We start from the raw sequence: 27,511 nt of genomic DNA on the forward strand, positions 1-27,511 counted from the left end.
TTGAGTAATTCCCGTCTTACAGCGATCGATTGAGAGCTCATTCTGACCGGGAGCAATCGGTGGCCAATGGCCGACTACTCCTCAACCTCGTTCATTCCACGGCACGCGGCACTTTGGAGCTTGCTCGATCTTCCAGGCTCACCGAACAAACACACATCCCAAATGTGGGTGGGTGGGTGAGAGGTAATGCGGGGCTGGAGGCTGCTGCCGCACTGCGCGTGCACGGCCAATGGAGTGGGGAGGGCGAGAGATGGGAGGTCGGGGCCTTGATCGGCCACTGCGCAGCCCCGTGGGTTCGTCTATCCCGAGTTTGCGAACAGCGAGGTGAGCTCCGTTCGTATGAATTCGGAAAATACCACGGCCCACCTGTCGGGACTTCATCTGAGACGCACCGACTACGAAGCACTGGCCTATGGTGTCGATGATGATGATGATGATGATGAAGAAAATGACACGACCTTCGAACCTTAACCTACGTAAAAAAAAAAAACCGGGACCGAATATTTTCTACATGATAATAGTTAATGTATTTACTGTTCCAGGAAAGTCACGCTGAATCCTATAACTATTTTTTTCAGGAGGGTCCTGCTTCGGGTTTTTATTTTAAGATGCTTTCTTAAAATATTAATTGAGAGTGCTAATAAAAGTGAGCAGAAACCGGGGCATCCGGAGAAAATCCCTCCGCGCGTGACGGGGCAACGCTCAATCCCCCGCGCGATTGTAAACAGATGGAGACGAGTCAACTTGCTGTACTGCCTTCTCCTGGAGAGCCAGGGTATGGCACCAGGATGCCCACACGAAGGCATGTTTCGTGATATTATCGGGAGGGGGCTAAGCCTCAAGGAGGCTGCAAGGTCACTCGTGACATTCAGTTTGTCTGATTGTTTTTCCTCTAATTAAGGGCTGTATTTTAGAAATGTAAGTTTCGAACCGTCCGTGAGAAGGTCTGGCACGAGCTAGTAAGGACGTAGGGCTGACTATACAAGCAGACGTTAACTATTACCACTCTTGGCCTGCGGGTGGGCGATGTCGGGGGATAAGTAAGACGATCTCTTGGGATCGCAAGACCATGAGAACCTTTATTGCGAATCGTTGAAGGCGTAATTGTGTAACGTTGCATAACGGGTGCGTGCACACACACGCACACATATTCTGTGTGACGTTGCTAAGCTGACGAAGGTTCAAGATAATTCTGATGAACGTAGCCATCGCGAAATTCGCGGAAAGGAAATGGAAGCGGCACTTACATAGAGTACAACGCATGATTTACACATACGATCGCATCCGTTTGTCTGCGTGCGTATATATGTGTGTACACATACAATTACACTACTTTTCCGATCACCAGGCTCAGTTCCAAGCCACCATAAACGACACCATTGATACATTAACGTGGTCTGGGCCTCCCCTAGGTCGACATAGCCGTGAACGAGGTGCGCTGATTGGCTGCGTGAACATCGGCAGCAGAGAGAACATCAGACGGGCGTGTGAGCGTGACGCTGGCCACACTATCCCCTAGCGTGCATCGGTGCCCTTAATAGGTGCTCGCGAACAACACTTTCCGCAACACTCTCTAAGGCCATGTACAATTAGTCTTGCCTTTTTGTTTAATGCGTATGCCCGTAATGCGTGCCCGTGTGTGTGGTGTGTTTGTTGTTGTGGTTGCCATTAGTAGTTGCGTGTTCCGGTGTGTATGTTTGTGTGTGTGTGTATGTGTGTGTGTGTATGTGTGTGTGTTTGTGTGTGTGTGTGTATTTGTATGTTTATATCCGTGTGCACGCGCGTTTTGGTATGTTGCGTGTGTTGCGGTGTGTACGTGTTCTTGTGGCGCGGTGTTCGTGGTGCTGGCCACCCATCGTGTACCGTTACGCAGGCTTTATAGGTGATCCCTAACAGCACTTGCCCCAGAAGCCTGTTCAGGCTATAAAGTGGGAATCTTTGGGTTTTTATGGTAAGAGTGCGTGTTTAGTGTGGGGAGCGGTGGGGCAACGGTTAGCACGTTGCGTTAATCCCGCTCACAACCAATGACAGTGGCGAATGGTTTTAATCGGTATTCTCAACGGGTTATAGATAAGCATCATTACCTATCTCATCCTCGTGCATTTGCCTGGCCGCGCATATGTGACCTCTAATTCGAGCGCATTGAGACATTTGAATGAACTGGTTGTGGTTATAATTACATTTGGTGCTAAATATATAGCTCAACTGACCGGTGCGACAGGTTTTCTTGGGGGGTTAGATCACTTAAATATAAATGTGTCGTTAAACCCTCCACCACCCGACACAGCCAATTAGTAAGGTTTGGGACGTAAACAGAACGTGGCCAATTCGTCAATAGTCCAGCACACCGGTGTGTTGGAGAGCAAATCCACAACAAGTAATGAATTGGAACGTTCTGTTTACGTGACGAACCTTACTAATTGGCTGCGTCGGGTGGAGGCGGGTTTAACGGCACATTTATATATTTACGCGATCTAACCCCCCCCCCCCCCCCCAAAAAAACTGTATTATGTATTATATTGGTCGCGAAAGCCTCCTAAGCGTTAAACTATACCACTGCGTTGCATATGCGGGAGCGGTGGCGCAGCGATTACCAGCGATTTGATCTGAAGCTCAATCAACCCGAGTTCGATTCGTCGTCCCGGCTTGCAACGACTCGCGTGGCTGACGTATGGTCGAACAACCCTCGTGCCTACAGGATGGCCTTTATCCAGCGGTGGATTGACATGAGGCTGTCAACAACGACCGCGGTGTTATTGCGACTGCATCGTTCGAGATGCGCGGAATTCAAGCACCCGGCTCGTAAACACCACGCACCACACTCCACGTGTTATTCACGGAAACTATTTTCACTATTTTTATTTGACCAGGTGTAGGCCCACTGATCTATTTATATGGCGCTTTTTCATAAGCGTCCTAGCTAAAATGATAGCTCAACAAAATGTATTATAAAGTGGAAATTGACAGCAGCCAAATACGCTCATATTTACTATGAATAGCGTATAAACCATCTACGATATCTTAATATTTAATACAAAACAGTGTAGAATTATTACACAGCCTTCCACCTCCGCGGCAAAGACAAAGAGCCCCCGAATAACCTCACTGGACTGTTGGGGCAAGTGCTGTCAGCGAGCATTTTTGAAGGCCGGGCACGGCACACGCCCGGTCGCCTTTGTCTCCCCAGTGGCGGTGTTTACACACCGCACCAGGTACTCATTTGAGACTGAGTCAACCTACGAGAGGCCCAGGACCGGTGCAGATAATCGTTACCGGTGTTGGGCCGTGAGCGGGAATCGAACTCGGGTGGCCCAGGTTCGTAGCGCGGCGCGCTAACCACCGCGCCACCGCTCCCAACACAAACGCACGCGCGCGCGGGTGCACGCGCAGCCTATGCCCCCATGCAAGTGACGTCGCGGGGGTCGTATTTAGCGACATTCGGACAGCAGCGGTGATTTAGACGCCGCGTGATCACCAAACGACAGTCGACGCCGAGAGGAATGACCCCCCCATGGCACCCGCGTCCTTCCCAGCAGCAGCAGCGAGCCGTCGACGCTTCGCACGACGGCCGCAAAAGGCACCTAGCCTGGCACCGGCGCCGTGGTGACGAGTGACGGATACATTGCTGTTGTCGTTGCTGCTGCTGAACATGCGTTTGCGTCCGCGTGCATTCCCGTGTGTAGCGTTGTCATATATCAGTCCGCCCGTTGTGTGCAATATAACGAAGCCGTTTGCAATGAGCATCGCAGTCCCGGTTTAAATCTTGTTGTTGTTGTGCCGTCGTTGCTGTTGTTAATGTTGTTTGCGAAGTCCTCATTCCCTATAACCGTGCGTCCCCTAACTCGTACGTAGCCGTTTGCGGTATCGGAGGAGGGTGCGTGGTAGGGAGGGGGGGGCAGTGGATCTCGGGTTGTGTGAAAGCAAAGCAAGCAAAGCCAGGCGAGATAACAGCAGCCGTGAGAGCCCAGGGGCGACCGGCTCGCACAGAGAGAGAGAGGACAGAGATTGAAGTCGTTGATCGCGTACGTACAGATCGACGAGCGCACGCGCGCTTACACAGCTACAGACAAAGATTCCACCCCCCCCCCCCCCACCATATATAGAAGCTACACGGGACTGTTTGGGGCAAGTGCTGCTTCGCGAGCACCTATGAAGGCTGGGACGCCATACGAGAGGAGTTAGGGGGGTGTGGGTGGCGTGTGGCCAGCACCACGCGCCACCCACGCCCGGCCGCCTTTGTCTCCCAGGGTGGCGATGTTTACACACCGCACAAGGTTGCTCGCTTGAGGCCGAGTCAACCTAGGGGGGAGACCATCGACCGGTGCATATAATCAACGTTGATGTCAGCCGTGGCCGGGTTCGTAGCGCAGGGCGCTAACACCACCGCTACTTGCGCTATATACACAACACACACACTCGCTCGCTCGCTCGCGGGTCGTGCGTTCTGCTGTACGGACACTGCTGATGTGACTACGACTCAGCAACCGGTGGCGAGGTTGTTGATTTCTCTCTCTCTCTCGCGCCGTCTTTCAGCTTTAGCGTCACACTCCACGGGAGGCGAATCAGCTTGACGGCGCTGGTAACGCTCGCGGATAAGCACGGAGCGTTCTCGCGCGAGACTCGGGAGCAACGTGGAACTTCTGGCTGAGCCCGACCTACGAGTTCGAGCGATCAATCTCGAAGTCGTAACTATTGGAGGGGGAGTGGGTCAAAGGTCCAACAATGGATCAACCACGGTTGGGTTTCGGGTGTTTGCGGATTCGGTAAAAAAAAAACCCTCAGTAGTTCAAGAGACGCGATGCAATATGTATTACGAAGAAAGTCCTTCATAAAAAAAAGTCACGAAGGAGTTCTTAAAGAGGCGCTTGCGGTTCCGGAGCCGCAGGTTGTAAGTCTCATCTGTGTGTCACTTCGCTGGTCTGTGGACAAGATGTTAACCTGTAGGTCTCGTGATAGTCTCATCTCTGTGTCACTACGCGGGTCTGTGGACACGATGTTAACCTGTAGGTCTTGTGTTAGTCTCATCTGTGTGTCACTACACTGGTCTGTAGACACGATGTTAATCTGTAGGTCTCGTGTTAGTCTCATCTGTGTGTCACTACACTGGTCTGTGGACACGATGTTAATCTGTAGGTCTCGTGTTAGTCTCATCTGTGTGTCACTACACTGGTCTGTAGACACGATGTTAATCTGTAGGTCTCGTGTTAGTCTCATCTGTGTGTCACTACGCGGGTCTGTGGACACGATGTTAATCTGTAGGTCTCGTGTTAGTCTCATCTGTGTGTCACTACGCTGATCTGTGGACACGATGTTAACCTGTAGGTCTCGTGTTAGTCTCATCTGTGTGTCACTACGCTGATCTGTGGACACGATGTTAATCTGTAGATGGCCGACCCCTGCTCTAGCGCGACGTCGCTTTGACTTCGGTGATAAATCTTTAACTTACATCTGAGCGAGTGCCACTCTGCGCCGATGCTGGTGTATACACCCATGCGAGCAGAACGCGGTCGTGGTGGAATAATCTGTGCACGAAGCCCCTTGCACGCGTTGTGTGTCGCACATCACACTACGAACTAATTAGTTCACAAGCTATCGTTCGAAAACATTTCATCAATAAACCCACGTATGTATTTATCTTCAGGGGCGTTCAATTAATAACAACATAAGTATGACTATCTCGCCAATCGTGTTTAAATAATGCTGAGCTTATCGAGAATGCGTCGCTCTTTGCGAGAACCGACATCGCCCCCCCGCGCGAGCCGATCGATGTCCCTTCGTCCCCCCTCCATTCGTTCGCGCGGGATCCGTTACGCCCGCGAGCGCCGTTCCCATCGCCTGGATTCGGTCGACGCTCAACGCCACCGGCAACTTTGCGGAACAGTCGTCGGTGACGCGGCGTGACGGCTTCGGCGGACGTCGTTGATACGTTGCAGTCGCTCCGTCTCGTCGTGCGCTCGTCGTGGGGGAAAAAAAATGTGGCACGCCGCGACGAAATGCCGACATTGACTCGAGGGTGTGACGCTGTCCATTATTCAAACGTGTGAGCAGCTGTTAAATTTCGATTTAAAGCTTTCGTGACTGCAGGGATTCATCTTCTTGGTTGTTTCGGTAAAGTCACGTAGAAGGGAAGTAATAAAATAATAATAAAACATAATAAATATTATATTAGGTACGGTGCGAAAGAAGTTCAACGTGCATGCACACAGCTGCTCGCACCTTCTTGGTTCTTTCGGTAAAGTCACGTAGAAGGGAAGTAATACAATAATAATAATAATAATAAAACATAATAAATATGAAATTATTTTATCATGTTTTATTTGTATTATTTTATTACTTCCCTTCTACGTGACTTTACCGAAAGAACCAAGAAGGTGCGAGCAGCTGTGTGCATGCACGTTGAACTTCTTTCGCACCGTACCTAGTCAAACCGTGCCAATCGGAGGTTGCGCGTGGGGGGGGGAGCGGAGGACAACAAACTAAAACACAAAAGCAGTTCTACAGAAAGTGATTTCCCGTCTAGATTTAAAAGTGCACAGCTCCAGTTACTTTTTAATATCGAAAGGGAGAGCGTTCCAGACGGCCGCAGAAGCGCATCCGAAAGCGCGCGATGCAGTGCCATCTCTAGCAAACAGTTACAATTCCACTGGTGGACGCGTTGCGAAATGTAAACGATGATTGTTATTTTAGGAAGAGCGGTGGCGCAGTGGTTAGCTTACTTGCGCTCCGAATCTGGTCAACAGAGTTCGATGCCCGGAAACGATCAAATCGATGGCGCGTGAGGCCCAAATTCAGCAGTGGATTGGCAAACGTTTTCCAAATTATTTTTAAAGCATAGTGATGTAGAGAGACGTGGTTTAAATAGTATTGTGTATATATATATTGTATACGCTCTATCCACATACAATACGTTGAAATACAACTTGAAAGTATAGAGCGTCAAAATACAACGTAATGCCAATAACGCTGCACATCAAGAGTGTACACGTGTATATTGTAACGAGAGAGAGAGCGAGTGAGTCGTGGGTCGGCGTAAAAAGGAAGTTTTCTGAACCTGGACTTGAACATTGGCAGGGAGTCGACAGCACGGACTGCAGGGGAAAGGAGTTCCAGACTATGCGGGAGGGAAGAGGGGGCAGCAGAGCAGAATGGGAATAATTTGACAACGGCGCTCTGTCTAACACAAAGACAAAGATCCCCCATATAGCCTTAACAGGCTGACTTGGGGAAAGTGCTGTTAGTAAGCGCTGTGAAGGCCGGTGTGGCACGCGAGGGGGTGTGATGGCCAGAGCCACGCGCCGCCGTCTTTGTCTCCCCTAGTGGCGATGTTTACGCATCACACGAGGCATTCGTTTGATAACGAGTCGGCCTAAGGGAAGCCTGGGACCGGTTCAGATAATCACCGCTGTTGTTGGCCGTAAGGGCGACTCGAACTCGTGATCGCTGAATTCGGAGCGCAGCGTTCCCCGAACTCTAACTAAAAAAACAAAGATCCCCCGCATAGCCTTTACAGACTGTTGGGGCAAGTGCTGTATAGCGAGCACATGTGAAGGCTAGAACGGCACACGGGGAGGGGGGGGGGTGGCCAGCACCACGCCCAGCCGCCTTTGTCTCCCTCGTGTCGATGTTTTTTACGCAGCGCACCATGTACTAGTTTGAGGCTGACTAACTCTCTCACACACACAGACAGACACACGCGCACTCGGGGAATGGAAAGTCCTGAACAACATATTCCCGTGATTGACAATTCAGAAGAAGAAAAAAAGTGTCGCACACATAATTCGGCAAGAACGCAGCGACAAACCGCTCGATGATCGACAGCTCACGCCGTCTGCAATGACTGCTCGCTGACGGACGGGCGGGCTAAGATAATTAATTAGACGCTCATTAAGAGGCACCTGCAGGTGCTCGCGAATTAGGGCGGCGAAGCTCCGGCGTTGAGGCTAAATAGCGATCATTATGCGGGCATGTCACCGGCGTGTACATTTTGACATCGCTTTGTGTAACATGCCAGGCGAGTTGCGAGAGGGAGAGAGAGAGGCGCGGGGTTACAGCGTGACGCGATGGAAAATTAGTGAGCGCTCCGCGAGGGGGATTTGCACGCTACACCGTGTGTCATCGCGATCGTCACCATCAACAGCAGCAGTAACCATGATCAATCCACTGCTGGATGAACTCCCCCCCCCCTCTCTCTCTCTTCCCTCCTTCCCCCACCACACACACAGATCCGGGATTGCGATGTAACAATCCACCTCGGCGGAATGCCTTCCCGACCGCGCTGTCCTGCCGAACCCGCACATGACGTTTCTCTGTCACGGCGCGAACCATCGTGTTGTGTACTGCGGCCTCCTCGGGCACAGATCGAACGCGGACCGGAATCAACACGAGGTGGCGAAGCTCGTCGTCCATCAACATTTACGGAATGGTCTGGTTTTTTTTTCTGTTTTGTATGCATCAGCCGGACGATTGTTTTTTTTTTATTAAGCGTCTAAAATAAATTTGAAATGTTCACAAAACGGCCTTCATTTATTTTGTTACTTTCATTATTATCAGTGTGGAGTGGCCTGGCCCTCACCGCGGCAATGTGGACGTTCTGCCACTGACTCGGAGTTGATCACCACCTCAATTGATCGTTTTTGCCTGATTTTAATGCTGCGTACAAACAGCATATACGTGCCAACAGTATTTATATAATTCACTTAACAAAAAAACATTCATATGTTACGATGTAAGTTCAGTTCGTAGACGATCGCGGCTGACTTATGTAAATGCTGATGTTGCAGAAGAGTTCTAAAAATTACAAACGGCACAAATAGGGTTGGTGTTTTAGAAGGAGTTTTAACTATATGAGATTTGGCATAGAAACAGTCAAACCCTTGCGTAGCAACTAACACTCGGAATTGAGCCCATAAAAATTACAGTGCGGATTATCAATTGATTTTGATCATAGGGCAGAGTCAGAATAAAGTCCCACATTGTTACGCGTCTCGGGGCCAAACACAAATATATTAAAAATAAAACAACGCCGACCATTAGTGACGCTGAAGCAGATGAAAAGCGATTACAGCATGCAGTTTGTATAGTACTATATATATAAAAACACGCACATCGTACTAGTATTTACTGTCTTAAAAGTATTATCTCCACCCACTCGTACTGACCCAGCGTGGTGAAGCATGGTCAAATAATCAGGCTGACTTTAAGACTGTACTTGTACACACACAGTACGACACACAGATGTTAAACTAGATATATAAAACATGGAGTGTTTTATACAATCTAGCAAGCAAACATGTGGTCCAATTGCCACGGCGCATTGGGGCCAAATGTGACGACGCATGCAACTCGCGCTGATTAGCCGGCTGCAGACATCACGGAGAACACTGCAGGGACACGGCGCGCGTGTCCTGCACTTGAACCTGAGATCTGTGATTAGTCGTCAGTGGGAACTAACGCACCGAGAAAATGGGCACACAGAGACAAAGGACCCCCCCCCCGGTACAGTCTTCAACTGGCTGTGTGGCTGTTAGCGAGTAGTGGCTTTGAAGCCCGGATACGGCACACGTGGGATTATGTGGCGAGCGCCGCCTTTGTCTCCCCAGTGATGACGTTAACACACCACACAAGGCACTCGTTTGAGATTGAGTTGACATCTTAGACGAGAAGGACAGGGGTTCAATTATTCGTCAACCTGTGTCGTTGGCTGTAGAGCGGGATTCGAACTCGGGTCGCCGGGTTCGTAGTGCCGTGCGCGAACCGCTACACCACCCAACAACGACAAACACCCTTCACTTTCGTTGTTGTTGTTGTCTAGTATTATATACTGTATAGACTGTCGGGGCAAGTTCTGTTAGCGAGCAGCTGTTAAGGCCGGTACGGTACACGAACATATACATTTGTGTATACATATACATACGCGTATATATACACACAGTAACACAAATATACACATACAAGTACGTGTACGCAGATACATAGAAGCTTGCATACACACAGATCCCTCATGTAGCCTTGAACAGACTGTTGGGGGCAATTGCTGTTGGCGAGCAGCTATAAGGGCCGGGCACAGCACACGAGGAGCTGGGTGGCCAGCACCACGCCTGGCCGCCTTTGTCTCTCCAGTGCAAATATTTTAACACCCCGCACCAGGTACTCATTTGAGGCTGAGTCGACCTAGGAGAGGCCTAGGACCGGTTCAAATAATCGTCACTGCTGTTGACCGTGAGCGGGAATCGAACCCGGGTCGCAGGGTTCGTAGCGCAACGCGCTAACGGCTGCACTACCGCTCACTACGACACGTACACACACCTACGAACATAGGCCAGGACACAAACAAGTACACAACATGCGCACCCGCGACACGCGTGGACGCACATTCACACACAAATACAGAAGTATAAAGGCACGCACCCACACACACACATCCGTATATACGCGAACAAACAAGTTAGTCGACCGACCAAAATGATCAAATCCATTAAAAATTAATGTATGGACTTTTTGGACCCCCTACGTGCTCCTCTATGTGCTGTGAAGAAGGGCCATTGTCCGAAACGTCGATTGTTATTTTTTATTTTTAAGGCCCACAATGTTGTTATTCACGAATGCGTTGAGTTGTTTGCCTGTGTGTGCGTTCGTCACTGCCTGCCAACGCAGCAGGCGTCATCACCTTCACCGCGTGAACATCTGCTGACGATGAATACCGCACGCCTTTGTATCCCTCCTCCGTTCTCCACTCATGGCAAGTGCGGCGCACAAGTGTCGGCTCAACATTCCCCCCTCAATGCATCGAGAGAGAGATATAATACAAGCACTCATCACGAAGTCCCGACAGTATTTGATTAAACACCACGGGCTTCAGAATGCCGCTGGCACGACCCCTTATGGGCGCACGCAAGCACAGACTGAAATAAATAAATATATGCTCATAGAGAATCCCCCAATTTATGAGATTTCCCCTGCGCAGCACGCTGCACCGATGGACGGTTTAGCTCCACCCCCCCCCCCAAATCGCATCCCAACAATTCTACAGCTGATCGTGCTCGAATCACCCGCCGATGATTTTTTTTTGTAACTTTCTCCAAATTAAGTTTGTCTGGGAATGTGAAAGGCACGGGGTTCCTATTGAGTAACATTGCCAAAGTTGTGTCCCCCCCCCCCCCCACATGACCCCCCTCGCCCGCCCCACCCCGCCCCCCCGATTGAACACGTGGCGAGTCATTCAGAAGCAGGGTTCAGACATCGAATTTTTTTTATTCACAAGCGCGGCGATCACCCCCCCCCCCCATCAAACCAACACCGCATGATGCAAGTCCCCCCTCCTCCTCCTTCCGCCACCAGCACTGGGAGTGAGCGCGGCGATTGTGATGATGATGATGATGGGGGGAGGGGGGGTCTGAGCAGAGGCACGCGGAGACATTTCGGATATTTTTGTTGTTGTTGCCAGAAATGTCGCGCCATACTCGTCCCATCAACCCGAGTCGCGCAATGCCGTTGCATTCGGTTACAAGCGTCCACCAGCGTGTGCGCCTCTGTGTGGATATGAGCGCGTGTGTGCCTGTGTGTATGCGCGTCCACGCGTGTGTCTAAGTTGGATGTGTGCCTGTGCGTGTCTGAGTGTGTGCGTGCGCGTGTGTGTTTATCCGTGTCCGCGTTTCAGTGTGTGTTTGCCGTTCTTACGTGTCCGTGTGTATGTGTCCTTGCTTGTACGCGTGTCGTTGCCTATGCTAGATCTCTGCCTATGTGTGTCTGAGTTCGTGTGCGTATCCGTGTCTGTCTGTGTGTCTGTCCCTGTGTGCGTCTTTCCTGTGTGTCTCTGTGAGTGCCTATGTGTATCTGTGTACGTGAATTGTATATACTGTATATAACATCTATCCCTGTGTGCGTGTGTGGCTGCGTGGGCCTTTCCTGTCTATACGTGTGTCTGTGTGTGTGTGTGTGTCTCTGTACGTGTGTACGTACCTCTATGCTGCGCATTTACCTGCGTCGGTGTGTGTATGCGCGTCTGATCGTCCTCGTCTGATGCGCCTGTGTAATTGCTCAGCGCTCTGTGCGACGAAACCCCGCGACGCGAGTTCGATTCCCACTCACAAGCCAACATCGGTGACCAGATAAATGAACGCCTAGGTCGACTCAGCCGCAAATGAGTACCTGGTACAAGTGTGCAAACGTCGGCATTGGGTATACAAAGGCGGCCGTGCGTGGGTGCTGGCCACCCACCTCCGCGCGTTTGCGCGCGGGCCATCATAGGCGCTCGCTAAGAGCACTTGCCCCAACAGTCTGCTAAACAGAAGCTATACGGGGCATCTCTGCCTTTGTGTTTGCGTGCAAGCAAATCGATGATTGGCGATGGGGAGCGGTGGCGCACCGCACTGCGAGCCAGGCGAGCCGGGTCCGAACCCCGCACCCTGCACCCCATCGCTCGTGCACAACATCGGCAGCACGCTCGATCCGCACCTGTCACGGGCCTCCCTCGGGTTGACTCGGCCTTAAATGAGCGTCCGATGCGGCCTGTGAAGTGGGAACGTCCGGCCTGTAGGCTGCGCGCAGTAGCTGCGCAGGACGATGCGCCTTCATCGGTTGCCCGCCAACGTCGTGTGTCCGTCAGGCATCAACCACGGCGACCGCGTGGCTGTCGTCGTGGTGATAACGCTTCGCGACTTTCATGATTCGATCGCGAACTCTCGAATTCCTTGCTCGCCACGAGTCTGCCGTGATAGTCCAGCGGCGGGTGGGTTCACGAGTAGCCGACACAGCTCACACACACACACACGCACAGCAATCCCCGTGACTCTGACGCTAGCGAACAGCAAGGTGCGTAACAGCACCGCATCCTCCGGAAGATATATTTTTTTCATTCATTTAAAGTAAAAAGAAAAAAACAGGATGCGTCTTATAATCTGGTGTGTGTGTGAGAGATAGATTTGTACAACTTTATTGACACCGGCCACACGTTTTGCGTGTGCGTCTTACAAACGGGAGCAGCTATGCCCCCCCCCCGCCACCCCTCCCCCTGGTATGCTCATTAGCGGGCAGCTATGTCACACGAATTATAGCCCGAGGAGCAATCAACTTCGATTGAAAACACATTAAGCGTTCGAGTTGTGCGGCGTATGCGTTGCGCGTCGTGAGCCAATTACGCAGAGGCGCATCCTACGACGGAGGAAGAAAACAACAATCCGATTCGCCGTTGCCAGTGCTGCGCATTGTTTCGCGAGCATGACTGTGAGAGCAAATCCCTTGAACTCAAACACGCGTCCACATAAATTAGCGCACAACCACAGGTGTGTGTGTGTGTGTGTTGTTGTTACTCTTTGGTTCTTTCGGTAAAGTCACGTAGGTATAAAATAAAATAAATTAAATCACGACGTTTCGGGCGCAACACAAGCGTCCGTCATCAGGTGGGACAACCCCAGCAAGATACAATTGCTGAAGTGGGCAAAGGGACTGCTGTAACAAGAGGCTATCTAGATTGTGTTGTTGTTGTTGTGTTTGCGTGGGGAGCGGTTAGCGCGCTGCGCTACGAACCGGGACCGGCAGAAACCCGGGTTCGATTCCCGCTCACGACCAACACCAGCGACGATTGTCTGAAACGGTCGTGGGCCTCCGTTAGGTCGACTCAGCCGCAAATTAGTATCTGGTGCGGTGTGTAAACATCGCGACTCGGAGAGACGACGGTGGCAGGGCGTGGTGCTGGCCACCCACCCCCTCGTGTGCCGTGCCGGCCTTCATAGGTGCTACTCGCTAACAGCACTTGCTCCTATTGTCGGTTAAGGCTAAACGAGAGATTTAGTCTTCGTGTCTGCGTGTAAGGTTCGGTGTGGGTAGCGGTGGTGTAATTAATTGCTTGCGTACCGCGGTTCGAACCCGATGACCCGAATTTTGTTCCCACATGAAATCCAACATGTGGCTAATATTTGAACCGGTCCTGGTCCTCCCCATGGGTCGACTCAGCCTCGAATGAGTACCTGGTGCTACGTGTAAACATTAGCATTGGGGGAGAGAAGGCGGCCGGGCGTGGTTATTGGTCACTCACCCCCTCGAGTGCCATGCCGGCATTCATAGGTACTCGTTAAAGGCCCCAAGAGACTGTTAAAGGTTATACAGGGGATCTTTGTCTTTGTTAAAGTTCGGGTGAAATCATAGAACGGCACATTGTGTCCTAACGCGCGCAACCAAATAAATTATATAATATACAACGTTTCAGGCAACGAGCCTTCTTCGTAGCACATTGAATAAAAATCACGAAAAATCACAAAAATAATTGCCATTGCCCAAAACTCGCTTAAATATTTTTTTTGTTTAAACTTTGAAGGCAGTGTAATTTAGTTGTTGCCCCCCCCCCCCCCCCCATGGTCACATCGTTCCTGTGCGCACCGCTGCCAATGCAGCAGCATCCCCAAATGATTGCGGACACGCTCATGAAGCAAGCCTGGCTCTGCCGATGAGACACTCGGTGTCGAAGTCGGTCCAGAGTTTGCTTGCGCGCATCGATGGCTCCTAAAATGATGCACTCCAAGAAGGGATGGTCTGTTTGTGTGTGCATATATACACACACGTACACGTATACGAATGAGACGTATCGTCTGCTTATGTGTTTTGTTTCGTATTCTCTGTCATCAATACAACTGCCAGTGGGCTGTGGGAGGAGTGCCTATCACGATTCTACAAACACAAACCAACAACGCGAAATAAACACAGCAGTGTTCGTGATGCCAAGCGGTGGACAAAGTACTACAAGAACCCCCCAGCGGATTCGCCAAAAAAAACCACTGCCTGAGACAGGAACAACTATACATGTCACAGGCGACGTTTCGGGCAATGGCCCTTCTTCATAGCAGAGAGAATGTAACTCAATTGTCTAAAACGCATGTACATTAGCGTACACTACAATCCCTGCCGCTCCGTGCAGACAAACGCGTGTACTGCGCTACGTGGACGTGTGCAGACGGAACCTTTGGTAAGCCACCCCTAACCCGCACTTGACCAGCGTGGTGAAGTATGGTCAAACACTCCCCCCCCCGCCTCCTCGACCCGCACAGTGTAGGGAGACCTTCATTTATGTCATGCGTACATATATTTAACTACAAATGAATGTCTGTTCGTTATCCAAAAATGCAAATATCCCCTTTATAGCCTTAACAGACTGTTTGAGCAAGTGCTGTTAGCGAGCGCCTATTTTAAGGCCGGAACGGGACACGAGGAGGTGGGTGGCCAGCACCACGGCCGACCGTCTTTGTCTCCCTAGTCACAATGTTTACACAACCACACCAGGTATTCATTGCAGGCTGAGTTGACCTAGGCGAGGCCCAGGACCGGTTCAGACAATCGTAGCGCAGTGCGCTATCCACGGCACTACCACTCCCCACGTTCATTTTCCAGCCGTCCCCGACATTGGACAGCTATGAAGGTCATTGTCTTATATATGTTACGTTTTCATTCATGGGCAGGGTCTCTAAGTTGGTCAATCGCGCTGCGCTACAATGTAATGCATGATATATGACGTACGCTGCGTTATAGGGCCATGTCCATGACGTACGCTGCGTTATAGCGCCATGTACATTACGCAACACCATGTACCTAACGCACGCTATGTACAAAACCTACGCTGCGTTCTAACGCTGTACGTATATAATGCCACGCTGCGTTGCAACGCGATGAAGCAACTAGGTGTGTGCTGTATTATACTATATGTGGAGCGGTGGTGCATCGGTTAGCACACTGCGCTACGAGTTCGATTCCCGCTCACGGCCAACACCGGTGACGATTGTCGGAGCCAGTCCTGGGCCTCCCCAAGGTCGACTCAGCCTCAACTGAGTATCTACCCGGCGCAGTGCGTAAACATCGCCAGTCGGGCACGACGCTGATCACCATCACCACCACCACCACCACCCTCCACCCGGCCGCCGTGTACCGTACCGGCCTTCATGGGTGCTCGCCCACAGAACTTGCCCCGAAAGTCCGTTAAGGCTATACGGGGGATCTTTGCCTTTGTGTGTACGATGCGCCGCCGAGTTGAGCGCCGCCGAGTGATTACAGAGCGAGAGGCACCGCGCCTCTGGGCGCAATAGGAGGGAGCGAGGGGGCGCTACCCCCCCCTCCCCCCCTTGTATTTAGGCGCAAAAAGCCGAACAAATTAGATAATTTGTTTCATGATCGATGTGATTTCCCCGTAATTAGTTGCGAGAGGAAGGCGGTAAACAGCGACTAAATGCTCAAAACTTTATTAATTAAAATTATCTCTCATTGCGCGCGCCCAAGTGCTTTATCTAATTTGCCATCACGGTGAGCAGAAATTTTTAAATATTCCGAATATCCAGCATGCCCCCACAACATCTCCCACGTTGCCCCCCCCCCCCCCCGCGTTGTACGGGAGGCATAGCCTTGAGTGAAATATTTCATTTTCTCAATTACCAAGATAACATCGGGCCCAGAACTATGACTTTAATGTGCCAAGCTGCCAATTATCGCCCCGCAAAAAAAAGGGCTATTGCACCCACCCCGAACAAATTGTGGCGGCTTTTTTTGGTGGGGGGGGGGGGAGAGGGGAGGTGGTGTTAGTTCCGTCTCTTCCCAGCAGCCCCTCCTGAATTCCGAAATCCAATTTAAATCCCAGACTTTCACCCAAGGCCCTGTACTTTGTTTAAGATTGTAATTTTCGGTCGCTACCGACCGCTTGGGCGATATACATTTACATGTTAAGTGGCATCCCCCCCCCCCCATTAATCTGTCTATGACGTTCAATTGGCGATAAGCGACGCGCCCCATTGCGAACACGCACGGGCGCATTTGCACATCAAACCTCCAGGTTTGCACGCTCCCTCCGTGATTCGTAATCTAGTAGCGCCCTCCCCGTATCATCAACGCGGCGTGCGCAAAGACACAGACAGATACACGGACACACTTATACATGTATATGCATTCTTTTCAACAAAAATCAATGAGAGAGATCCATCAGAGGGGGTCTGGTAGTTGGGGGGGGGGGAAGGCGTAGTAGGGGGGGGGGGTAAGATTGGAGGAGGTGGAGGAGATTCTGGAGGACTCAGCCAAGAGTAGATGGAGATTTAATTAGGAGATTTTAGAATATTGAGCACTCTTGCTGTAAGGGGAATCTTTTTTTTTTCAAATGCACACAAAATACAGATCAGCTGCGGACGCGTGCCAATAAATTGTCGTGGTCATCTTCACGTGAGCGAATGAATGGGAATCCACTCGTGATTGATTTGTACTCGGGTGCAGTACTCACATGAGGAGGTAGTAGTCCTCATTTGAGTCCTACAGGCGAGCACTACCGCAGTGAGCGTGCACTGCGCTCGTATCCACGTGCGTGGGCTGGGCTTGGCACATCCGTGCGAGGTACAAAACAAACGAGACTTTGTTACCCGAGGAATTATTCATTTTTTACGATAATAATTACCAATATTATCAGTTATCATACACATATGGGTGGGTTGTCTCGTGCACAAACACTCGGCGACGATGGGAGCTAAGTTCTGGAGCTATCGGCGTGTTGTTGATGGGGGTGCGAGTTGAGTTCACACCGCCTGTGGATAATGAGTCCCTGCATCTGCGTGCTGTGTTCATGCCCTGAGAAAATGCTCACGGATGCGTCACTCAATTCGCGTGCTTAGATACAGGAGCTCGCTGAGTAAGCCGGCGTTCCCTATGTTTTACAAACAAAGTACACACTCGTATATACTAATAATTGTAATAATGACGATACACACGCTCACATTAACATGTGTAAACAAACGCAACACGATGCATGAGACGTAAACGTTCAGCGTTCTAATAAAAATGCATGGCAAGAAGCTGCCTGCGATAATTCATCCTCGATTCCGTGGACAGAACGACGACGTGGCAGCAGCAGCAGAAAAGGAATGAAACTCGTGACCGAGACATACGCTCCACCGGTGATGAGATGGAGCGATGAAATCAGCTGCTGCCGTGTGCAGTGGGATTATTATTAACATCGCGCGGGGGGTAGCGAGAGATACGGCGGTGGTTTGGGACGAGCCCTTTAACCAGCAGTGCATTGACCATGGCTGATGATGATGATGCTGATGACGATGGTGCTGATGATGATGACGATGACTTTTGAAGACGACCCTTGGCAGCACGTCAATGAATCCCCGTGGCACTGGCCGGTGCCACGGGGATTCACGGTTTTAGTTGCGACGTTGAGCTCTTAAAAAAAAACAGAAATACGCGATTAAATTGTGGAATCATTGCAAGCGATCACATTTTTTTTGTTGCCAAATGTAAACCGCGTGAGTCGCGAGCTTCTGTGCCTGTGTGTTTGACAACTCGCTTTAAACGCGAGAAGTAAGGAGGAGGAGGGAGGGGGGGGATTGCACTTTTGCTTTTAGCTGCAAAAGGCCTCCTGCGAATTGTCAGTGATGAGCACAAAACCACCGGGGTACATCCGTCGGTCTGGCGGTCTTCGATGACGCACAAAGACAAAGATCACCCGCGTAGGCTGGTGCGGCAAGTGCCGTGAGCAGGCCGACTATTCTAAAAGGCCCGAACGGCACACGAGTGGATGGGTGGGTGGCCAGAACCACGCCCGGCCGCCTTTGTCTCACCCAGTGCTGATGTTTACACACCGCGCACCGGGTACTCATTTAACGCCGAGTCGATATACACACATATATATATATGCACTCTACATACACATAAGCACGCATACTGTCACGTATATAGAGCAAAGACAAAGCGAACGATCTCCATCATAGCCTTTTGAGACACTTGAGGCAAGTGCGGTTATCGTACACATTCGTAAACAAAGACACAAACTTACACCGCCACATACACAATGCACTCACGCACACACATATATATACAGACGAATGCACGCACAAGTAAATATACATACACACATACACACAAAACACACACACACGTGTTCTTATGCACACGTACACACGCAAAAAAAAGTAGACACGCACAGTTACACACATCCAATGCACTTTGACACATGCACATATATACACCTACACATGCATGCACGCAAGTAAATTATTACTTTGCTTGATATAACGCCATTTACTCATACAAAGACACCCCGTGTAGCCGTGAGCAGACTGTTGGGGCAAGTGCTGTTAGCGAGCACCTACGAAGGCCGGAACCGACACGAGGGGGTGCTTGGCGAGGCACACACCGTCCCGTCTTTGTCTCCCCAGTGGCGATGTTTACGGATCGTATCAGGTACTCATTTTTACGCTAAGTCGACCTAGGGGAGGCCCACGACCGGTTTAGATAATCGTCACTGGTCTGGGCCGTGAGCGGGAATCGAACTCCGAGCGCCGGGTTCATAGCGCTCACTAATACACACGTACAAAGACAAAGATCCCCCGTAAAGCCTTAACAGACTGTAGGGGCAAGTGCTGTTAGCGAGCACCTATAAAGGCCGGAACGGTACACGAGGGGGTGGGTGGCCAGCACCACGCCCTGCCGCCTTTATCTCCCCAGTGGCGATGTATACACACCGCACCAGGTACTCATTTGAGACACATACACACACTCACTCACATGCACACTAACCATACATACATTACAAAGACGGTTCGCGGACGCGTATACATACATATATACATACATACACGTATACACACGTGCGCACACGCGCATACGCGGCGTGGCGATTAAAAACATCCACATGAAGCGTGAAGGCACGAGAGTGGATCAAGCATGGACAACCTCACTCTCACGCACACCAAAACAAATGTCCCACGTGTGGCCTCATACGCTGTTGGGGAAAAGTGCCGGTCGTGAGAACATATTGGCACTCACACATACAACACACACAAAATTGCTCCGTAGAATCTCATCGACTGTTGGGGGAAGTGCCGTTAGCGAGCACAAATTTCCACTCACACAAACGACATGAGAAGACGTTTCATTGGCATTGTGTTTGTAGCCATTTCCGAAATAATTTAAATTCACATACTCTTTGGTTCTTTCGGTAAAGTCACGTAGGTAGAAAAATAATAGATCACGACGTTTCGATCGCAACACAAGCAATCGTCATCAGGTGGGACAACCACAGCAATAAAAAAAAACTGCTGAATGACCTGTCTTTTGTGTTTCATATATATACACAAATGTCATAAGCGCGTGACTTTACAGAGTTAACCACGCGTAATAATTAATTCATGGACATCTGATTTGTAAACCACAGCAAAAGTCTGAGATTGTTTTTTTTCTAGACTAGCTTCCTAAACTAAACTCAACTTTATTATTTCACCAGGTAAGGCCCACTGAGCTATGTAGCTCTTTTTCAGAAGCGACGTGGCCACAAATGATAGCTCAACGAAGTTGGCTTATCACGTGTAACTTTATTGCACCCAAACACTCCAAACGCGCGTTTCCCGACAGAGCACGGAGCGGTGGCGCGGTGATTGGCGCGTTGCGCTTTGAAACGCGGGCACCCACTGAGTTAGATTCCCGGTAACATTTTTCGAACAAAAAGTAACGAGCGGTGCGTGTCCCTCGCCAGCTCTCTCCACCAACCCGCAACTCACCGACGTGGCGATGTATGGCCAAACAACCGCCACGGCGAACACGGCTTGCGGGAGGGTGATTCGTTAGGCTTTCATTCACCGAGTAGTTTGACACATGGCTCTGAATTACAATTGCTGTTGTTGTTGTACAGTACAGGACGAGAGAAATATCATCCTCGTCCATCCTCCACGATTCATCTCCCAGCTGCAGCTCGCAACGCGTTCGCGCGGTACGACTCGACGAGACGGTTTTTGTTATCCCATTTCTCCACGCTGCCGGCGTTATTGAGATCCGGTTGTGATCGTCGTTGTAACTCGGAGCTGTTTTAGCTCAACGGGGGACTTACTCCACAGAAAGAATATCGTCTTAAATGTAAATTGTCGTCGTTCACCACCCCCCCCCCGGCCCACGCCGATGAGCGCCGCGTTTAACGAAGGCGACATCGGCGTATCGCGGAGTGACACATGCGGTGCCGACACTTCTGGAACTGTACGCGCAGGCATTGGAGATATGTATTCGGCTCGTACGTTGAAGGAATTGCGTTCGACTCCCATTGAAGATGCAGGCATCCTTCTGTCGAACACTCACATGATGCGACGTGCCCCCCCCCCACCCCTATGCGATATATGTTTGGTAGGTTACCACCGCGTCCTCGCGTTCATGATCGCCGTTCTCAAAACGATATCGTCCTCACACGCTTCGGTGACATTCAACAAAAATGCGAAATGTCAGTGAACGCGATGAATGTGTTGCGTGTGTGCGCGCGTGTGCGTGCGCGGAGATGCGGTGTTGTTGTTGTTGTTTCATTCGGGGGAGCGGTACCGCAAGTCGTTTAATGCCTAATTATCCAGCTTGTATCGATAATGCGGCGTCAATGTCGTTATCGTACTCGTTGGTTCTTTCGCTAAAGTCACTTCACCAAAGAGTATGGATTCCTGCAGTCACGAAAGCTTCAAATCAAGATTGTATTTATCGTATCCATTACATCTAACACGTGCGCATAACGTACGAAACGGGTACATTCTTAAGCGACACCCTTTACAGTATTCAAAGACACACATTCTTCCGTATGGCAAATGCTGTTAGAGAGCACCTATTAAGACCGCCGTCACGGCGCACGATTGTGTGGTGTGGCCTCCACCAAGCCCGACCGCCTTTGTCTCTCCCCAGGCAGTTCTGACTTTACACACCGCAGCGGGTACACATTAGAGTCGACCTATAGCGGGGGGGGGGGGCCTAGGGCAGGTTTTGCCGCTCGCCACTTGCCACTAATGTTAGCCGTGGCCAGTCATCGGACGCGTCCGGTTGGTTTGTAGCACAATGTGCAAACTCGTGCGCCACCGCTCCCCCCACAATGTACGTGGACTAAAAAGTACTGCACGCGAGGCAAAGACGCACGGCACGCCGCAGATTGTGCGCGCCAGGTACGCCCGCAACTCCCGGCTAGCACGGTTGGCTACGTACGGCGCGAAAAAAGTTCCACATACATCCGTATACACACGGTATTGACGATATACGTACACGCATACAAAATGTTCACATTAAACGTTCGGCTCGGTGTGTGTGTGCGTGTGTATATATATATCCTTTAGAATTACACAGTGCCTCGTAGCGGATATAGTTCGTACACAGCACACAGCACACACACAGAGCATATGTCGTATGCCACACAGGATACGCATTGAGTTTATCCTATTGACACGCGCACACACGCACACAGACTCCAACCCCGACAGCCACCGGCGACAATGACCGCACGTGTGCCGCACAGCGACAACGTCGTGACAACCCCCCTACACAACCCCCGGGGGCCTCGGCTCTCACCTGGGTATCTGTGGCCGAGGTATCTGTGTCGATTCAGCAGCCACGGGTAGAAAGTCATGGGGTCTCGCTGCGGGGGTCCGAACAGAGGATGAGAATGCTGCAGGTGGTGGTGCGGAGGCAGCGCGGGGACTTGAAGGGGACCCCCAGCCGAGCCGGGGTGATGGCCGGGGTCCGAGTAGAGCAACTCGGCAGGGTGAGGGTAGAGTGCCCGTGCCGTGGGCTGCGGGAACGCGGGCACGAAGGCGGCGGCTGCCGCCGCGGCTGCAGCGGCCGCCGCGGCTGCCGATACGGACGCCGAGCTGTGATGATGGTGCTGCTGGTGCTGGTGATGCTGATGATTATGACTGCCGGCGAAGCTCAGAGCGGCCGGCCGTAACGGCGCTTCGTGCTGTTGCTGCTGTTGCTGCTGTTGCTGCTGCTGCTCTGATCGGCTGGTGGGTGCCGGACAGTCCTTGGCCACCAGAGACTCGATGGTAAAGCAGCGCTTGGTGGTCGCCGGTTGAAACATGTTGGGTGCAGGGCGAGACGGGGCTGGAGGAGGAGGAGGCGAGTCGCTCGCTGCCTCCTTTCCCTCGCCACGTCTGTTCGGCGCTGGTGGGGAGGAGGAGGAGGATGAGGGGGTGGTGGGGGTGATGCAAAGACGCAAGACGGCCCCGGCGCAGTTTCTATCTCATGTCAACCACGGCGAGCTTGACGATGTCTCCCTGCAGCGCGCGTGTCTCTTGCCGTGCGCGTCGTCTGCGAGCTGCGCACACATGCGTCAGCCCGACTTGAGGAGGAGGAGAAGGAGGAGAGCCCAATCGATGAAACGCTCTTTGTTGATCGATGACACAACACTCTTCTTGTTGCTCGCGCGCTCGCTGGCGCGGCGAGCGAGCGCGCTGCCAGGTCGCCGTTCGCGACCCCTTGATGAGTGCGGCTCCCTTTTTATAGGCAGCCGATGCAGCGTCCTCGGCTGTTGTCACTGTGAGTGTTAAAGTAGTCGCGGTCGTGATAATGTATCGGCGACTTTGCGCGTGTGCGTGTGTGCGTGTGTGTGCACACGTACTTTACAACCGATGGAGTACTCGAGTGATGTGGACTGCAGCAGCAGGGAACGCGTCTGACTCCGCCTGTGTCTGTGCTTGTCTGCAAAGATCTCTGTGTGTGCGTGTGTGTCTACGCGCGCTCGTGTGTGTCTACGTGCGCGCGTGTGTGTCTCTGTGCGCCTAAGCGTGTGAGTGCATGTAATCCGCAGTATAACTTCGCGTATCTCCGTGTGAAGTATGCGCGTGTGTGTGTGCGTCTCTCTTCGTACGCGTATCGTTGCGTGTCGCTCTGTGTATGTGTAAGTACGTGTGCGCGTGTACCTATCTCTGCACGTGTGCGTGTGCGCGTGTATCAGTATATGCCTGAGAGAGTGTGTGTGCGTGTGCGCGTGTGTGTGTCTTCGCGCGCGCGCGTGTGTGTAACGCGCACGACAAGTCCCAAGTTACGCAGGCTTCGCTCACCAACCACCACCAACCACCGTCACTGCTACAAAGCACTTGAGCATTTAGTCCGACTACCGCTCGCCAGAGACTCGCTGCCGAACCGCGGACCGCCCTCTCGCCGCCGGGCCTCGCACAACTGAAGCCGAGCGCGGTGGCGATTTCAGAGGGGAGCGAGCGAACCTCTTCCTTCCATATCTGCGCGGTCGCCTGTCGCCCGAGTCGGGGGGGGGGGAGAGAAGTTGCGCGCGCACAAGGCACGGAAGGCGGGTCCCTACCCCCCCCTCTCCTCCTACTCCTTCCCCCCCCCTTCTCTCTCTCTCTCTCAAAGCATGATCTCATTAAGCGAGGCCAGGGCGGTGCTGAGCATGGATTAGTGCGCTGATTGGTCACTATTACGAGGGCCGGTCGTGGGAGGGAGCGTGGCGCGGGGAAGCGGAGGGGGCGGAGAGTTTTGGGGGAGGAGAGAAAGGGGATAGGAGAGACAGAGAGGGAGGGAGCGGGGGAGGAGGAGAGGGAGGGAAGGGGAGGTGGGGCCGTGGGTAGAAGAGCAGAGAGGAAGGAGGTTTTTGGATGAAGAGAGAGGGAAGGGAGGGACTCGGAGTCGGAGTGGCTGTGTGAGGTTTGGAAGAGCGGCAGAGAGAGAGAGAAAGAGAGAGGAGCGGAGCGGAAAGATAAAAGTGGAGGGAGTAGAGAGTGGAGAGAGCGTTTGGAGTGGGAGTTTTTTGGGGGGAGAAAGCCGTCTCGGTCCCGAGTCGTTTCTGTGCGCACAATGAACGGACAACTTCAAAGCCGCACGATCCGTAATTCTTGTCGCTGTTCTCCGCAACTCGGAGCAGCAGTGGTTACTTTTGTTGTTGTTGTTGTTGTTTGTTTGTTAAATCCATTCCCGGGGTGTTTCTTTTTATTTGTTTATCTTTCTTGTTGTTTTTTTTTGGGGGGGGGGCGGGGGTTGTTTTGTTTATCCTGCACGGATGAGTGAGCAATGCCTCTTGGTTGTGCCGCTCGCTGAGTGTACGAGACCCCTCGCGGATTCCCGGGGTGTGTCTGGGGCTTTCGAAGTGAGTAACTCACACGAGTAATGCGCTCGTGGTTTTTGACCGTAACCACCACCACCACCACCCCCTCCCGCCACCGCCGCCGCGACTGCTTGCCACGGGGTCTCGCACAGCTGCGATGGGTCGCGTAACCACGTCGCCGTGAAAGCGAATCGCTGAAGTCTGATAAACAATCAGTTGTCCTCTACTCTTGTCACGTGTGCACTCAACTTGTGATTTCGTAAGTTGTCTTCTTAAGTGCGGATAAACAGGCGGGCGCATCGAAGCGGCGTCACGTCTGAGTTATTTGACGTCACGGTTACCAGGGCCCTATTCCGACACATGGCGATGCACTGCTCGCTGCTGGAATTCTGAACGGACAATTCCTTCGTGTCGTGGCCGCACAAGGCCGACGGGAAAGCACGCGTGGTGCAGGCGGCGCTTGATCCCAAGCGAAGCACTCAAGGAACGATGTTCCGCGAATCATTTTGATTCAATGCCACATCCGTCTCGCCTCGTCGTGTTTGCGTGATGCCGCGGTGGTTTGTGTGTGTGTGGTGGTGTGTGGTGGTGTGTGTGTGTAAGGTGGTGTGTGTGTGTGTATGCGTAATGTGGTGTGTGTGTAAGGTGGTGTGTGTGTAAGGTGGTGGTGTGTTTGTGTAATGTGGTGTGTGTGTAAGGTTGTGTGTGTGTAAGGTGATGGTGTGTGTGTGTGTGCAATGTGGGGGGTGTGTGTGGTGTGTGTGTGTGTGTAAGGTGGTGTGTGTGTGTATGTGTAATGTGGTGTGTGTGTAAGGTGGTGTGTGTGTGTGTGTAAGATGGTGTGTGTGTGTATGTGTAATGTGGTGTGTGTGTAAGGTGGTGTGTGTGTAAGGTGGTGGTGTGTGTGCAATGTGGGGTGTGTGTGTGGTGTGTGTGTGTGTAAGGTGGTGTGTGTGTATATGTGTAATGTGGTGTGTGTGTGTAAGGTGGTGTGGGTGTGTATATGTGTAATGTGGTGTGTGTGTGTGGTGGTGTGTGTGTAAGGTGGTGTGTGTGTGTGCGGTATTGTATGTGCGGTGGTGTGTTTGTGTATATATAAGGTGGTGTGTGTGTGTGCGGTAGTGTGCAACATCTTGCGTGAAAAGTGCTTAGTGTTACCAGATGCCCTTAAAGAAAGTTGCTCTTGTGGTATTGCCTTAACGCCGACAAGGCAACCTTAGCGGCGTTGTTGAAAGTAACTGGTGAAACATTATTTGCGTTTCATATCGGGTGAGAAATTATTGAAAAGAAAAAAAACAAAAAAAAACACGACGATAATAGTGACGATCTCTTAAAAGCGCACAAGAGTTGGGATTGAAGTGCACGGGAGTCGATAATAATCGGACGCATCACGCGCGCTCATCACGACTCGCTGCCGGGATTAAAGAGGTTTCCCGAAAACCCCGTAGCCCCGTAGCGGCAGCAGCAGCGGCAGTAGCAGCAGCAGCGGCGGCAGCGGCGGCAGCGGCGGCAGCAGCGGCGGCAGCAGCAGCGGCGGCAGCCGCAGCAGCGGCGGCAGCGGCAGCAGCGGCAGCAGCAGCGGCATTGGGCACGCGCGCCTCCACGCAGAAGCGAAACGAAAACAGAACAAAGATAAAGATTCCCCCGCGTGGCCTGAACAGACTTTTGGGGCAAGTGCGGTTAGCAAGCGCCTATGAAGGGCGGCAGGGTACACGAGGGGGTGGGTTTGTTGCACCACGCCCGGTCGCCTTTGTCTCCCCAGTGGCGATGTTTGCACACCGCAACAGGTTCTCAATTGAGGCCGAGTCGACCTAGGGGATGGCCATCACCGGTTCAGATAATCGTCACTGGTGTTGGCGGTCGTGAGCGGGAATCGAACTCGGGTTGCCGGGCTTGTAGCGCAGCGCGCTAACCGCTGCACGACACGCACAGAGAGAGAGACACACACACACTACCCATTGTCTCTCGTTTCAAGCGGCCGCGTAATGAAGCTGTAATTTTAATGAGTGGCTATAATTAAGTGCATTCATAATGCTCCTTCCTCGTGCAATCTAATCCACAGCTGGGTCGCACACGCGCGCGCGCGCGCGCGTTTAGATGTAGACGCAGAGTGGTGTGTGTCAACACGCGGGGCACAATGCGGTGCAGTGGTGTGACTTTGCCTACACTCAAGTAGAACGCGAATATGTGACGCGTTGCTGTACTGCGCGAGCAGCACTTTTGTTTGTGTGTGTGTGTCACCAGAGTTCGATTCCAGCTCACGGTCAACGCCAGTGAGGGTTATCTGAACCGCTCCTGTGCCTACCAATTTGTCCACTCAAATGAGTACCTGGTGGGGTGTTTAAACATCGCAGTTGGGGAGACAAAGGCGGTCGGGCGTGCTGCTGGCCACCCACCCCCACGTGTAGCGTGCCCGCCTTCATAGGTCCTGTCGAATAGCACTTCATCCCAAACGTTTGTTCAGGCTGTACAGGAGATACTTGTATCATTTGTAATTCCCATATTATATATTCGAAAGGCATTGGTGTTTTGGACATAAATCACTTGCACAGCTAAATAGTACAGCGCTTCTGCGTGTGTTCGTATGTACGTGTCGAATATATAAAACGGAACTGAGCCTTCTCTAGGTCGACTCAGCCTTAAATGGATTACCCAGTACCGTGCGGAGGCATGAACAACGCTGTTCGCTCCTCGTGCGCC

The 27,511-nt window shown here is 51.8% G+C and overlaps 1 protein-coding gene across 1 annotated transcript in view; it reads right to left on the reverse strand.

Annotated features, from left to right (window-relative positions):
* The window catches only part of LOC144934954 (homeobox protein EMX1-like), a 52,154-nt gene extending 28,122 nt beyond the window's left edge, over positions 1–24,032 (reverse strand). Inside the window, exon 1 of the mRNA XM_078861214.1 lies at positions 22,324–24,032. Within this exon, the coding sequence (XP_078717340.1) occupies positions 22,324–22,831 (508 nt within the window). The 5' untranslated portion in view covers positions 22,832–24,032. The remainder of the gene's footprint in view (positions 1–22,323) is intronic.
* Positions 24,033–27,511: the final 3,479 nt, after the last annotated feature.

The sequence above is a fragment of the Lampetra fluviatilis genome, chromosome 12, assembly GCF_964198595.1.
Source record: "Lampetra fluviatilis chromosome 12, kcLamFluv1.1, whole genome shotgun sequence".
Taxonomy (NCBI): Eukaryota; Metazoa; Chordata; class Hyperoartia; order Petromyzontiformes; family Petromyzontidae; genus Lampetra; species Lampetra fluviatilis.